Genomic DNA, 16176 nt, shown 5'->3' with positions numbered 1-16176 from the left:
CCGCTATTAAAGAACGCACCCATGGAGCAGTCACCAATTATGCTGGAAAGTCCGTTGTTCGCAGCGTCCGTTATTCGAGGCGTACGTTATACGAGTTACCACTGTATTTTTTTTTTTTTTTTCATTTTTGGAGGGTTCAGGTCTCAAAACGTGGAGATTTACAAAAAAAACTCTGAGGTCAAATTTGACACGATTCCAATGCTTTCCCTTTTTATGTATATACCGGGAAAGTAAAATTAAGAATGTTTAGAAATGCATTTAACTTATTTCTACAGAATATTTTATTTTCTATAGAAACGTTTAACTAAAGAGTTAAAGAAAGAAATGTCTTGTTATTTACTTTCAAAATTAACAAAAAAAAAAAAAAAAAAAAAAAAATTAAGTAGAGTCATTTTGATTTGCACAGTCTCAGTTAAGCGTTAAAACTCTTCCTTTCCTTTGCACATTTTTACACAACGAGTTAGAATATTCTAGCTCGTTGCTTTTACACAGTACAAATGGCACGCCCTCTTGACTAAAAGGAAAATGGCGGACGTGTATTCAATTTTTTTTAACATGGTGTCGCTACAGCCATTCTGTCTGTGTGTTCGTTTATTCCTCCGCGTAACTCTGCGCCAGCGGCATCCGTTTAAAAATTCCTGCGGAATAAAACGGCCACTCGTAGTAGTCGTTTACACTGGAAAGCAACATGGCTCAGATAGTTTCGCGCAAGTTAGTGCACGCGGTGATGTTTCTTCTCGATTTTTTTCGAATAGTAGCAGGTTTCTAATTTTTTTCGTGTCTGCTTTGAATCTTCTGTCGGCAAGATAATTCATTTTATGGTTAAATTTTACAAAAGAAGGGGCCCAACTGTAAAGACTCCTTCTTTTGTCTCTTTTTTTTTTTTTTTTTAACTCTTTCCGCCCTGTGGGCACTAAGAGGGCCTCTTTTAGTAGGCCCATTATGGGTTCGGCCAGGCCCACAATGGGGCGACCGGGTGGTGAGGGACGGGGCCCGACATATCCGAACGGACCACCCCCCGAAAAATTCCTGGGGATTATTCGACCCGTTCGGATTCGATCCCGGGTCCCCCAGAGCGGTAGGCTGCCACCTTTACCGCTCGGCCATCCGGCCGTCAATCTTTTGTCTCTAAAAACACATTTAAAATTATCTTGAACATGTTTTTCTTTTCTAACTATAAATGAAAACTGAAAATACTCTTTAAAAAATGACATTAATTAAACCAACAACTAAAATTAAATACTTTTATTATAAATGAAACCATTTTTAAACACAGTTGTTTTAACTAGTTGAAAATATTAATGGTGTACTTTTCAAATCCTATTTATTCATTACTAATACCGTAGTTAAAAATGAGGTTTCTGTGTCACATTCACATCGTTTAGATATAAATTTGTTTCTCTATTCTGATGTTCAGATTCTTCCTGAGGCTCCCATTTGAACAACGTTTGGAATTTTTTAATGTCATATCTTTTGTAATAGCACAGCAAGATCACATTTTCCTTAATTAGACATGCCAATATAATTTGATGAATCTTTAATTTTCTTGCCTCCCGCTTCCCTCTACCCTTTTGTCTTCGTAGCTATATTCCTGACATCAATCGCGTAGATCGGGGTAAAAAAAAAAATCATCAGTGTCTGCGTCCATTCTTCCCAAACAAGAACACGATAAATATGTATAGTACTGTACATAAATTACATCATTTAGCTATCAAATATTATTACCATTTATATTTAAATACGTTACTAATATTTGCCGATTCCTTATATTGAGTTTAAATTTAGTATTTTATTAGAAAACCTATGGAAACTGTTATAATATTTTGTTTTCTTATGTTAAAAATCATGCGCAGTTAGTTGGTTGCGTAATCACAAAATCAAGGACGAGGTTCGGATTTACATTCGGAATTTGTAATAGATTGTTGATTGTATTTCCTCGACAAACGAGCGTCTATTTGCCTGTGTGGAGGAATAAAAATGAAAAAGGTGGCAGTAATCGGCGCGGGAGCGAGTGGATTAGCAGCTATAAAGACTTGTTTAGAAAATAATTTAGAAGTGGTCTGCTACGAATGGAACACCGACGTCGGAGGAATATGGTGTTACAAAGAGAAGGCAATCGAAGGGATGGGTTCGGTTGCAAAGTCTACTATTATCAACAGCAGCAAAGAATTAATGGCTTACAGCGACTTTCCACCGCCGAGCTCTCTTCCCAATTTCATGCATCATACCGAATTGCTACAGTATTTGAAGCTATACGCAGAATATTTCAATCTGCTTCCCTTCGTTAAGTTTCGGCATCGTGTCTTGGAGGTTACGCCCGCCACCGATTATGACGAAAGTGGAAAATGGGTTGTCAACGTATTAAACGAAGAAAACAGCACTCGGATCAATGACGAGGTAAATGCAGTTATGGTATGCACGGGTCATCAAGGATATCCGAATAGAGTTGAATTTCGTGATCAAAACAAATTTTGTGGTAATATTATCCACAGTCACGAATTTAAAGACTTATCGAAGTACGAAAATAAAAAAGTTTTAGTGGTGGGATCGGGCAATTCTGCTGCTGATGCTGCCGTCGATTTAAGTTATGTTGCTCAAAAGGTATGCATTTTTATTTATTATTATTTATAAATAATAACGAGAACAATAAAATAATAAAATATAAATTCCAATTACAAAAATGTTCACTTAACAAGTAACCGAGGTCACGTTTAATTTATAGTAACTGATAAATTACTATAAATATCCGGTGATTGAGCAAATGATAAACATTTAACTATAAATTACTTTAAATATTGAAATGAAATAATCATTAACTCAAGTATTACAAATTAAATAAAGCTGAAAATATAAGGTCTTCAAATTAAAAATATATCCAACTCTCTTCCCGGAAGCAAATTTCAAACAATTTTGACTTAAATTAAAAAGAAAATTTACTTTCTGTTTGTCTGATAACCACTACAGTATTTAACCTTGATAAACTATATGCTATATCTTATTGCAATTATATATAATTACTTGCAATTAAAACTACTATTGCAAAATAGTCTTTAAATTCATATATAATACAACATTTAATAAATTGTAACAAAATTACAATCTTGGTAACAATTTGGAAAAACTATTAAGTAAATAATGAAATATTTCGTGTAATAATGCAAAATATAAAGAGAATATTCATTAAACGACGCACAATTTGCAAAATTAGAAGATAAATTGCAAAAAAATCGAGGGAGGATTTACAGGTAAGACAGTGTCAGGAGCCACGTGATCTCAGAGAGTGACCTAGAGGCTCCTTATCACGACTCCTGAGAACACCCAAAATTTGTTTATATATAACCCGAGAAAGGGTAGAAGTATTATAGAAAAGAGGTGCAAAAAAAGAAATTCTTTAAAACAAAATCAGAATAATGTTCAATATAAAACTGAATAGACTTCAGATTATTTAGTGCTGTACGTAGTTAAATTGATCGGTCAAAAAATTACGCCCCAAAATTTTGAGGGATTTTTCAGGGAGGTTCGTGTATTAGGGGAACATGTTGCTAGAAGTTTTCCGGAAAATCGGACCATGGGTCGGTATATATTAAGGGTATGGGGGTTATATCTCAAAGAGCTTCCAAGTTATAATTTTTTTTTTACTCGTAGAAATGTTTAGTTTAGCAAATAAAATTCATCTCTACCCTTAAAATAAAAAGGCAAAAGGCTTAATTATCAATAAAAATATAATATTTTATTTTAAAAACTTTTATAACAGATGGAGTCTCACGATTTCAGATTATTAGTGTCATAAATATTGATAAGTTGATTATGTCAAGGTGATGAGTCATTCATTCATCACCTTCAAGATGATGTAAATTGCAACTGAAACAAATTCCGATTTAATGTTTATGTTGTTGAATATTTTTAAATTTTACATTTTGACTTTATTTTATTTCATTATGAATTCGATTTTCTTTCTTTATACTCTTTCCGCTCCGTGGATGCTGAGAGTCTTTCTTTCAAGTCCGTCGTGGATTCGGTCAGGCTCGCAATAGGACCGCAAGTGATGAGGAGTGAGTACCGAATAGCCAGGACCGATCACATTCCTAAGGTTTTTCGACCTACCCGCAGTGGCGGATCAGGCACTTGGTGGGCCCCAAGCGCAACCTTGTTTTGATGCCTCCTTGTTCTAAATATCCCCCACGCCCTTAACTTTTAACTACCAAAATTTAATAGCATCAATCCCTACATACACAAATCTTTATGAAATATTTTTGTCAGTTATTAAGTAGTAAAAACTTTTACCGCGCTACTTTTACATTATTTTCTAAATCAGTTTACAATTTACATTCCTCCGTATTCTTACGTAAACACAATTGATGTTAAGTTTCTATCCTTATTTTTTAAGAATTTATAAAGAGATTTTAAAATGAATTATTTAATAATAATAATATTTCTAAAAATTTTCTCTGCAGACATATCTAAGTACGAGACGAGGATTCTGGATTCTAAGAAGAACGGAGGAATGTGGAAAGCCATACGACTTCGATTTTATCAGCCGTCCATTTGCTGCCATGATTAAATATCTACCATTCAATTTTACTTGTTGGTTTATAGAACGAAAACTTAATAAATGGTTCAATCACGAAATATATCAACTGACACCTTCTCATAGAGTGCTGAGCCAATTTCCTACAGTCAACGACTTTTTACCAAGTAGAATTTTATCGGGAAGAATCATAATAAAAGGCAATATAGAAAGGTTCACGGAAAATGGTATTATCTTTGAAAATGGAGAATCCGTACAAGTGGACCAAGTAATCATGGCTACCGGCTATAATATAAAATATCCATTCTTAAAAAATATAAGAACTGATAATAATGAAGTAGAGTTATATAAATATATATTTCCACCAGATATGAAGTTCTCTACCCTTGGAATAATCGGATGCATAGATGCTCTAGGTGGTTTCTGTCCTGTTGGAGAAATGCAATGCAGGTATTTTATTGAAGTATTAACTAATAAGATAAAATTACCTTCTGTTAAAGAAATGAAAGAAGATATAATAAAGAAGTCGAATGAAGTCAAAAAGACATTTTATGAATCAACACGACATACAATAGATGCTCCTCTAATTGAATATTTAGACGAACTGGCGGCTTTAATTGGCATCAAACCTAATTTGTTCAAGCTGCTTTACACTGATCCCATCCTTTTCAAAAAGTTGTTACTAGGGCCAAGTCTTCCGTATCAATATAGATTATACGGATCATATTCATGGTCAGGTGCCAGAGAAGCAATTTTGTCCATGGAAGAGCGTTATTTGACTCCCTTCAGAACTCGTTACAAAGTTGAAAATAAGAAAAATTTTTGCAGTAAAATTATAATTATTTCCTTGCTTGTAATTTTCTTTTCGACACTGATAAAATTAGTGTTACAGTTGTAAAAGACCAATTACTCAGTCTTTTACCCAGGGGCGGATCTACATAGGGACTAATAGGACTTAAGCCTTGGGCCCCCAAGGGCCCACAAAAATTGTATTATTATAATAAATTTTTAATACTTTTTTCATTAAAATGGAGCACTTATAGTATAGTAAAAAATAGTTATTATTATTAATAATAATATAATAAATTATTATTAAGTTATGGTATTCTTTGTATTTACAAAAAATGGGGTTCTATTGGACTTCAATAAGTCCTAGGCCCGAGAAACCTAGATCCGCCCCTGATTGTGACCATTGAATTTTACATGGATTTTGAATAGTTGGATGCAGTTGGATACAGTAATATATCACAACTGTACAGTACTATGTTAGACTCGCTTTCGTATTTAAATTTCAAATCAATATAACCAATAGACGATGAGCACTCATAGCTTAAAACTTGTTATTTTTGGATTAAATTACATTGTGTCGCTTCGGATAATTTACAAATTCGTACAAACTCTTCTTGTTAGTCATCGATCGATTACAGCTATGGAACATTGTTCGAGCTGTTTAAAACAATGGAAATATTTTGTTAAGCCATTGGGCTATTGCTCGGATCATAAAAATAGAAATTTTCTTACTAGATTTCAGCTTATTAAAGCTTGACGCCATTGATTATATAGCCATTATTAATCTTATTGCCAGATGTAATTCGTAATTAAGCCGGCTAGCGTGACTAAAGAATGGGATTCTCTATTTTACAATTTTTAACATTAAAACTGTACTGTTTTCTACTTTAAAAAATACGGTATGAATTGTAAGATGTGTCCACCATACTATAATATCCGCGATATTCGAAAAACGGAACATACTCTGTTCTGTAAAATTGTAAGTGTTGAAATAAAGAAGCTTCAATTAATTTGAGTTCTGGTCGCCATGGATTTCGTCACCATTGCGGCCTGCCCAAACCCGATGATAGGCAGAGAAGGAGGACGTCTTAGGACTCTTAATAAAACTATATCATGTAACTCATTATTAGTGCTGTTAAGTATTTGCATCAAACCAATGAAGGGCCAGAAAAAAAAAGAATCGCCGAAGGAAGAAAACTTGAACGAAATCAAAACGTTCCCGCAGTTGCAGGCCTAAGAAGAAACGGGTATCGAAGAGGAAACAAAAGGAAGATTTGTTAAATCCGGTAGTCAAATAGGAATTCGTTGCCAGTAGAAAGGTCCCAATTGCTGATTTCTTGCATATCGGCGACCCAACGGCTCTTTTCAGAGCCATTTTTTCTTGGAAAACAGTAATTTAATCGCATCGTTTAGAATATAATTTAACGTAAGTAAACGTCAAAAATTTAAAAATTAAATTAATGTAAATTTGAAATTTCTAATAAAAAGTTTTCGATATATTATTTTAAAATGTTCGATGTTTTTTTGTTCTATTTACTTTTTATATAAATTTTTTATACAAATATTTAAAATCCAAGAATGTTCTTTGTATTGATTTAATGTTAAATATTTGCAATTTCTAATGTTTTCCGTTGCCGAAAATATTAATGATAATGTATTTCCAACGTTATCCTTCCATTAAAAATGGCGAATACGTTTGAAATCAACGTTCTATAATGAAATTCATAAAAAGGAATTATGTTCTGCATATTATCCGCTACGTCACTGGTGAATTCAAATTAATTTAACACTGACCTTCCATTAAATAAAAGTAAAGTTTGAAGACTTTTAATCGGTTAGTATTACTATAGAACTTGCGATTGTGACCAGGGATTAGAAGGGAATTAACGTAGTGTTTTGTATTACGACACGAATTAGGCAGTTTTATAGGTATTTTAGACAGTTAGGGATACTTTAGGAAGTCGTGAGGGGTTGGGCTTCCCGTGATATTATGCTAATTAGGGGCCTGGGAAACCTGGCTTTTCCTTTAGTATTCCGGCTTTCGACCTTTGACTTTTTTGGACGAATTTTGGCAGGCTTTTGGTACTGTTTGGACACTTTTAGACACGCCTAGCTTGTAAGGGAGTGTCCGACGCGAGATTATGCAAATTAGGTATATCTAAGGTGCCCAAATACTATCTAAAATTTGTTTTACTCTATTATAGTCGTAATTTGCTTGCTTATTACAATTCTCAATCATCAGTAAATAAGAAAATTAACTTATTTTTAGGTAAATGGGAATTTGTTTAAACAGGATTATAAATATTTATATTGATAATAGTGTATAGATCATAGATTGTCATGTTCGTTACATGATTAACTGATCCGTAAACTATCAAGCTTCTTACTTTGTCGACATATTTAAAATCAAGTTTTTCAAATTTTATATGGGTCCTGTCGTTAAGTCAATTGATTAAATTAAAGACGTTTTCCTATCTATCATGGCTGATCTTTGAATACAGTCAAAGATCAGCCATGGCGGATGATGGATGGAGACCATCGCACAGTTCTAAAATATCTATGAAAAAAATGTAAACAAAAGAGATTTGAAAAACATAAAATCATTTACTTGATATTTAGTAAATGTAGACCAATAAAATATAACTTACATCAAGAACAAATGCCATGTAAACGCGTTTTTTCTTGGTGATTCGACTCACGTCACAAGTACTACAAGATACTTGTAATATTACTTTGTTTACAAATTATTTTATGTAAATATGCGTATCCGGCAGAGCAACGATGTCACTCTTCTAGTAGTCTACAAAGAAAAGTAAAAAAAAAAAAAATGTTTCATTTGTGTTTAGTAGTATTCAACTACGCCGTATGTAACTGTTTTGTTACTCTTGTTTCCTCTCACGATGTTTTCAATATTAATTATATAGCCAACGCTTTTACAAACTTGTAGAATTGTAACTTTTGCAAATCAGATAAAATTTTAATAACACGAAAAATGTTCAGCAATAAAGCAGAATTTAATATATTCAACTGTAAAATTCAATTTATTTCAGACAATTGACATCTGATAACTAAGCGAAATCCTACGGCTGAATGAAATTCAAATGTCAACTATTAAAATAAAGTTATATTACTGTGTTTATAAATTTTGCATAGTATCAAATGTATATCAAACTTTGTTTTAAACATACAATACATAATGTGTCGGTATATTAAACACTTCGGTTCAATCATTTTCCATCGTAAAGTAAATTAGGCCTATATCTAGTAAGTGGCATCGCTAAGTCGTTAGTTTTCGACGGGTATACGACAAAAAAAAAAAAAAAAAAAGTCGATCCAGTAACTAATATTTGTGCCCTTTACTCTGTATTTAACAGTATTTTTATACCTCGGGGTACTTTTTTACTTATTCAAAGACCGGGTTAATAGCCTATATGAATAAATTTTTCATGAACAAATGTAGTACAAATGACGGTTTTCGATAGCCCTTTGCCCTTTTCGACATGAAAAATGTGTAAAAATAAATGAATTTTAATTCCACAATAATTGTATCAGTTAATCATTTCCTGACTGAAATAATATTCGACTTTCGGGGGGTTGACCCACCTCTCCATACCATTATATAACGATGCCCTTGTATCTAATGTCTAAGCGACTTGTTTAATTTATAGCTTGTAAAACTGGAATTTAAGTCATTAATTTATAATCTGGAAGTCAACATATGTCTAGAATACGTATTCTCTATATCACCTTAAAAACATGTTACTGAAACATCTCTTCTAATATATGATTTTTGTGTTTATAACAGTTCATGAATGACAGTAAATCGGAAGTCGTGTATAAAAACATGGCTATAAATTAACGTTGTAAAAAGAAACCGTCAGACAAGAAAAAAAATAGTTAAACGAAAAGTGAATATTACATGTCCATAAAAGGACATGTCTGTAGAAATTTCTGAGAAAGTTATTCTTCTCAGGTTGAAACAATAGAGGAATTTGAGTACTTAGATCGAACATCTTCGGTAGGAATCGAATTGTCAGTCGATGTTGACTCATCCGACGACCGGGGTTCCGATCTCGTTACAATGCGTAACGAGGGGGGGGACCAATTAGAGAGCGGAGGCAAATCGACATCGACCTATCGGAATGTTCGATCTGGGACTCAAAAGAAAGTTATAAAAACCCTGAGAAAAAGGGATGTGACGTTCTCTCGGTCATTAGTTCTCTCGGTTCTTGGCTCTTAGAGCTTTGTCTCGCGATTGTACGACGGGGTTTTTTTCCCGTGATCTTCGGCAGTTGGATTACATCTCTTTTGGAAGGTCACCCACTCCCTTGGATTTGTCACCTGTAATTTGAATCGTCCCTGCTTCCGGAACTCTCCCTCGAGAAACTGAACAGTGCGCCCCGAGGCCATCATACTCCTGCGAAACATCGGAAGACTTTTCTTGTGGACTTTCGATTCCGAGAGAAGGCCCAGAAGACTCGAACGCCGCCGCTGATAAAAGTATATTGTAGTTGTAAGCACCTTTTGTTATATAAACGGGTTACGAATGAAAACCTGTCTCTTGAGAGTTTCTTTCACTCCCACACGTGGATCGTGACCGCGCGACATTCTGACTAACGCAGTCGTTCGGCAAACCTCACACTGGTGTCAGAAAGCGGGATCTTTCTGATTATTTTTGCAACAATTGCAAACAATTTCAGTCCCACAATAATTGTTGAGGCAGCCGAGAGAAAAGTGGGAAAGAACCATGGAAACAGAGACAGGTTTTCCAGCGCCGACTCGCGACCTAGGAGGCGGCTCGATTAGCGCCCTTTCAGCCTTTAGTGGGATGATACCTACCTACTCGGGAGACGCGGGGCGCGTAACAGATTTTTTCGATACGTTAGGGGAAGTCGCAGGATTAGCAGGTTGGACCCCTAGACAATGTTTAAGCATTGCTAAGTGTAAACTAACAGGGATAGCGAGAGATTTTGCGTGGCGCGACCTCCAAATGAAGGAAGTAACGGAGTACGCAAGCTTTAAACGCTTAATGATAAGTAGATTTGACCGAGAACCATATTCTATTAGGGTACAGAAATTCCACGCGTGTACGCAACGCAAAGATGAAAGAGTTCAAGAATTCGCCGTTAGGTTACAAACGTTAGTTAGCGCGATAATTGTAGATCGAACCGGGACAAACGAGCAAGAAAATGCCATTATCAAACGGTGTCAGCAGCAAGAATTGGACGAGAAGCTGCGCATTCAATTCTTGCACGGCTTAAATGAAAAAATGAAACGTAACGTAATGACCCATGACCCAGCTACATTTTCGGAAGCGTTAAAAATAGCGATAAGAGAGGAAACAATAGAGCAATTGACTAACAAACAGCGGAATTATATAGGAAACGTAGAGGAGTCTGCAGAGAATTCCCCAACGAAAGCCGACGAGACAAAACCCCATAAGGAAGATGCATTAGAAGCGAAAATAAGTCAAATCGCTAAACAGATAGAAACGTTAGGAAAGAGATTAGACAATCGGTCCTCGACAACGCAAACAACTAGTACGCGAGCAGGAGAATCCAAACAAAATAGACGAATGCCATCACCCGCGTTACGAGGGAGACAGGAAGTAGGTAACCCCAATACCTATTCGAGCTCTCAATGCCGATTCGCGCAGCCGCAGCGCTTACAACAACCGCGTTTTCCTACAAATAACCGATCGTCATTAAATTATTCTGCCCAGATTCCTTCTAGACGATACTCCGGATATAATTCATTTCCTTGTAGGCCGAATTTCGAATGGAGACCAACAAATTATCGGCGATCTACTTCAAATTGGTTAGACAGTAGAATTTATGCGTCGCCCCCACTACCCGATTGGTATGGAGAAGATACCTTCCCTCCGCCCAATCGAGGGGAGTGGAGAGGAAACCCTAACACTCCAGAATGGCAGGTTCCTGTTATAAATAATCCGTTTTCGCCGCGATATCGGGAACAAATGCCAGTCTATCGAGAACAGTATAGACAGATAGGACCTAGGAATGATCAGAACTCTGAATATTTGCCTTTTAACCCGACGCGTTACGCGCAAGGCTGGTTCGTAAACAACCCTAATGCCCAGCGGGCCTTAGATAACGCGACCTTTCCTAAATACTTAGCGCTGCCCAGCCCGGAGGAAAGCCTTCGGCAAACAAATAATGTATCACAGGAGTTAAATAAAGATAGTGTAAGGTTTAATCGAGACGGAAGTAGAATAACTTCGGTGAAAGCAAAAGAACAGCGTCGAGATTTAGAGCAAATAGTAGATTATCCGCGCGAAGCTACTCGTTTATCGGGTGTCGGAGAATCTAAATTTATAAATGAAGATTTACCCCCTTGCACTTTAGTTTGTGAAATCGAAAATAAAAGAGCGAAATTAACAATAGACACAGGCGCGGCAGTTTCTTTGATATCAAAAGATTTCTTTTCGAACTTACGCGAGTTAAAGAAAGCTGAAACCAGAGAGGTAGAGTTACTTAGTGTCACAGGACACACAATAGAGACGCTCGGAAAATTCGATTTAGCATTTAGAATCGGGCAATTGAATTTTAGACACGATTGTTATGTAGTGGACCCCAAAATAACAGAACCTAATGACGGGATCCTAGGTAGAGACGTGATTGAGAAATACGACCTTACGATTTCGATAAAAAACGCGAAGCTTATTTTCCCTAGCGGTAACGAAGTTACATTCTGGGGATTAGCGAACCTTCATAATAATGTTAATAACCCACGTAACATGAGTAAGAATGACAGCGAGTTTGCAATGGTAGAAAGACAAAAGAACGGGAAGGATAGTCTATGTCAAGGAGATTTGAGGGATTTAAACCGAACAAACGGTCATAGAAAGAATAGCAAAATGGGAAATAAGAAAAAACAAAAAAGGAATCGCACGCGAACAAAACAACCAAAGAAAGGAATTAAGATAGGCACATTTTTCACAGCAGAAAACGAGAAACAAAACGAAACGTCGCGATCGTATGTTAAACCAACGCAATGCTTTCCCAGGACGCTCAGAAAAGCACACGCTAATGCGGACGCATTAAGTCGAGTACCTATAGCTCCAATAATTGAGATGCACCCAATATATAGTAAGGCTCAGATTCGGGAACAACAATTGGAGGACCCTTTTTGTAAGGAAATCAGACGACGCCTAACAGAAAACCTATCCCCGTCGGAACAGGGTCTGAACACAGATGATAGCGAATTTTATTTAGACGCAGATCAAATCTTATATCATAGAAAGACAAACCCGGAAAGAAACGAAACTTGGGACAGATTAGTCATCCCTAAAACTTTGGTCGAATACGTTTTGAAGTTGTTCCACGATATTCCAAGTTCGGGACACTTAGGCGCGAAGAAGCTGAGAAAAAAATTACAGACGCAGTTTTATTGGCCCGAAATGAACAAAGACATCATACATTATTGCCAGACGTGTCAGGAATGTAGTTTGCGACGACGTCCTCTACACGGACATCAAGCTCCCTTACAAACATTCCCTAAAATCACAAAGGTATTTGAGAGAACAGCTTTAGACATACAAGGTCCTTTTCCTACCTCTAATAATGGCAACAAGTATCTCTTAGTTTTTGTAGATCACTTTTCTAGATGGGCAGAAGCAGTGCCATTACCAGACGTTACTGCTAAAACCGTCGCCAAAGCGTTCGTTACACAAGTGATCTTACGACATTCAGTCCCCAAACAATTATTGACTGATAGAGGTGCAAATTTTACTTCGAAAATGATGCGAGAAGTTTGTGATCTCTTGCACATAGAAAGACTTCTCACCACTGCATACCACCCACAATGCAACGGCATGGTGGAACGCTTAAACAAAACCTTAATAGATATACTAACGCATTATGTAGATAAAGACCAGCGCAATTGGGATGAAATGGTTCCTTACGCCCTATTCGCGTACAACACCACCGTTCATTCCAGTACCAACGAGACGCCATATTATTTAGTGTACGGAAGAGACCCAATTTATCCATTTGATGTCGTAACTGAACCCAACCGACCGAGTTACGATATTAGCGAAAATTATGCAAGCGAACTGAGGGCGAGACTAGCGATAGCACACAAGCTGGCCCAAGAACATGCAGAAAAAGCCGCACTGGATAGAAATGCGTATCAACAGCGAAGGAATAAGCCCTACAAATTTTCTATAGGCGACAGAGTTTTCGTAACGGAAGTAACGGTTCCATCGGGATTAAAGCGAAAACTAGCTCCAAGATGGCAAGGACCCTATAGGATAGTAGCGGAGACAAGTCCGGTCGACTTTATCGTCCAGCATGTGCATAACGGGAAAAGGATGCACACTCACGCTAACCGGATGAAGCCCGCTTTGGCGCGTATGGAATTCGGATCTTTTGCGACGGACGAAACTAAGTCCGAAGCAAAGGCTACCGAGTCATCCGCCTCAGAACATCAGTCGCCTATATCTAGAGACCCTTGGGATGAATTTATTTTAGAATCAATTCAGCCGGACCAACTAGACACAACAGAAACGCTAGTACGCAACCAACAGACATCCACTGCACAACCTTCACATAATTATGCCCTTAGAAGTCGGGGATCTGTGCAAGAATATCCATGGGTTCTTCCGACCTCGTCAAAAATCACACTACCGATTGACGCGATGGGAACAGACGCGGAAAAAAGTAGGACTTTACCACAAAGCCAGGGTCATGAGCGCTTGCCGCCACCTACACCTATCGGACTCTTCAAAGATTGTAAATGGTAGTCTCTATCACCCAGCAAAAGAGACTATCATAAGAAAAAGAGGAGGAGTCATTGACGATTAAAATATAAATGAAAGTTTTGATTAGAGGCAAAAAAACGGGATTTTTATTTTTATGTCGCGAACCCAGAACTATTAGTTATGTCAACTTTGTAAACCTTGAACGTGAAATTTTCTGTGTACACCAGCGTTTTACGAGTTTAAAATTGTCGCGAGAGAAACACGAGCGCAAATATCTGTCATAGATTGAGTAATTTATATAATCGGAATATGAGGAAAATTTTTCCCTCCCATTTTTAAACGCGTGCAAAACAACTGTCTGTCACAACCAAAGCAACCATCAAAAGAACCGATTCGGAAGAAAATGACGATATTCGAAAAGAGAAAGTTGAAATCATCATCAGAAAAGGTCCAAGAAACGTCGAACTTTCAACAGAATGAGTCAAAATTGAAGAAATTGTCATCTTCGAACTACATGACCTCGATTAGTGGTAATCTGCATCAACTCTGATGACAGATAACTGTCTCTTGTTCAGAAGACTGACATCTAGAAAACTGGTATGTCTGAGGAGAAAATGGGGAACACACAAACTTTCACTGTCTGTGCAGACACCCCATCATACTCATACGATTCAGAACGGAAATGGAGTAGTCCACTCCAAATGTCCAAAAAAGGAAGAAAAACCTTTTTGTTGGAAAACTTCGAGAGAAAGGAAGAAAAGCACACCTACAGATGACACGTGATCTTCGGACTCTACATGTCCACGTGCGTCGGAAGTAGCTTCTACATTTTGCATGTGACAGACCGATTGAACTAAATATCGAATCCCTGTTTGTGTTCCCAAGAACCTGAAAAGAAACGTGGACATATTCAATTTTAAAACCCCTTTTTCGGCTTTTTCAGAAATGGAAATGGAATATGGTGATTGTTATGAATTGCTCAGTCTACAAACATAAAATGTTTGCGTACCGACAAATGTAATTTAAATGTTCAAATCGAATTAAATACAACACCAAATGTTCGTAAACGTTGCACAAAAAAAAGGAAAGAAATGTAGCATAGAACTTAAATGTAAAAGTTAAAATTGTCGGAAAAATTTATAATTTGTTAAAAATTTGTTATTCGATGTAACCGCGATTGTTATTTGATCATTTGTAGAAACCTTCGGATATAGTCATGTGATGTCACGCGAAACCAAACGGGCGCGAGAAAAGCAAGCGGAGAATGAACTGACAGCGTACAACGCTCTCAGGTAAAATGTCGCTACTCCAAAGCAACATTTTAAAAATGGCGGAGAGCCCTGTGAAGCTTCGGAAGTGGGCCTACTATTTGTGCAAATAAGAAAATTTTTTTTGTAATTTTTGTATAGAAGCAAATAATAATAATTGTTGTTATTATAAATTAACGTTGTAAAAAGAAACCGTCAGACAAGAAAAAAAATAGTTAAACGAAAAGTGAATATTACATGTCCATAAAAGGACATGTCTGTAGAAATTTCTGAGAAAGTTATTCTTCTCAGGTTGAAACAATAGATGAATTTGAGTACTTAGATCGAACATCTTCGGTAGGAATCGAATTGTCAGTCGATGTTGACTCATCCGACGACCGGGGTTCCGATCTCGTTACAATGCGTAACGAGGGGGGGACCAATTAGAGAGCGGAGGCAAATCGACATCGACCTATCGGAATGTTCGATCTGGGACTCAAAAGAAAGTTATAAAAACCCTGAGAAAAAGGGATGTGACGTTCTCTCGGTTATTAGTTCTCTCGGTTCTTGGCTCTTAGAGCTTTGTCTCGCGATTGTACGACGGGGTTTTTTTCCCGTGATCTTCGGCAGTTGGATTACATCTCTTTTGGAAGGTCACCCACTCCCTTGGATTTGTCACCTGTAATTTGAATCGTCCCTGCTTCAGGAACTCTCCCTCGAGAAACTGAACAGTGCGCCCCGAGGCCATCATACTCCTGCGAAACATCGGAGGACTTTTCTTGTGGACTTTCGATTCCGAGAGAAGGCCCAGAAGACTCGAACGCCGCCGCTGATAAAAGTATATTGTAGTTGTAAGCACCTTTTGTTATATAAACGGGTTACGAATGAAA

At 36.9% G+C, this 16176-nt stretch overlaps 1 protein-coding gene across 1 annotated transcript; it reads left to right on the top strand.

Moving 5' to 3' along the window:
* Positions 1-1876: 1876 nt before the first annotated feature.
* Positions 1877-5552, top strand: LOC136972171 (flavin-containing monooxygenase 5-like). Its single transcript, XM_067266729.1, has 2 exons — positions 1877-2601; positions 4455-5552. The coding sequence occupies exons 1-2, from the start codon at positions 1978-1980 to the stop codon at positions 5424-5426; spliced, it is 1596 nt and encodes a 531-aa protein (XP_067122830.1). The 5' UTR covers positions 1877-1977; the 3' UTR covers positions 5427-5552.
* The last annotated feature ends 10624 nt before the right edge of the window (positions 5553-16176 follow it).

Source organism: Centruroides vittatus, unplaced genomic scaffold (assembly GCF_030686945.1).
Source record: "Centruroides vittatus isolate TY-2023 unplaced genomic scaffold, ASM3068694v2 contig_2818, whole genome shotgun sequence".
Classification (NCBI taxonomy): Eukaryota; Metazoa; Arthropoda; class Arachnida; order Scorpiones; family Buthidae; genus Centruroides; species Centruroides vittatus.
The sequence above is the reverse complement of the archived record's forward strand: the minus strand, read 5'-3'. Positions and strand labels throughout refer to the sequence as shown.

Coding starts and splice junctions, on each gene's coding strand:
- LOC136972171 (XM_067266729.1), top strand. CDS start 1,978: ATGAAAAAGGTGGCAGTAATCGGCGCGGGAGCGAGTGGATTAGCAGCT. Junction 2,602..4,454: donor TAAGTTATGTTGCTCAAAAG/GTATGCATTTTT, acceptor TTTTCTCTGCAG/ACATATCTAAGTACGAGACG.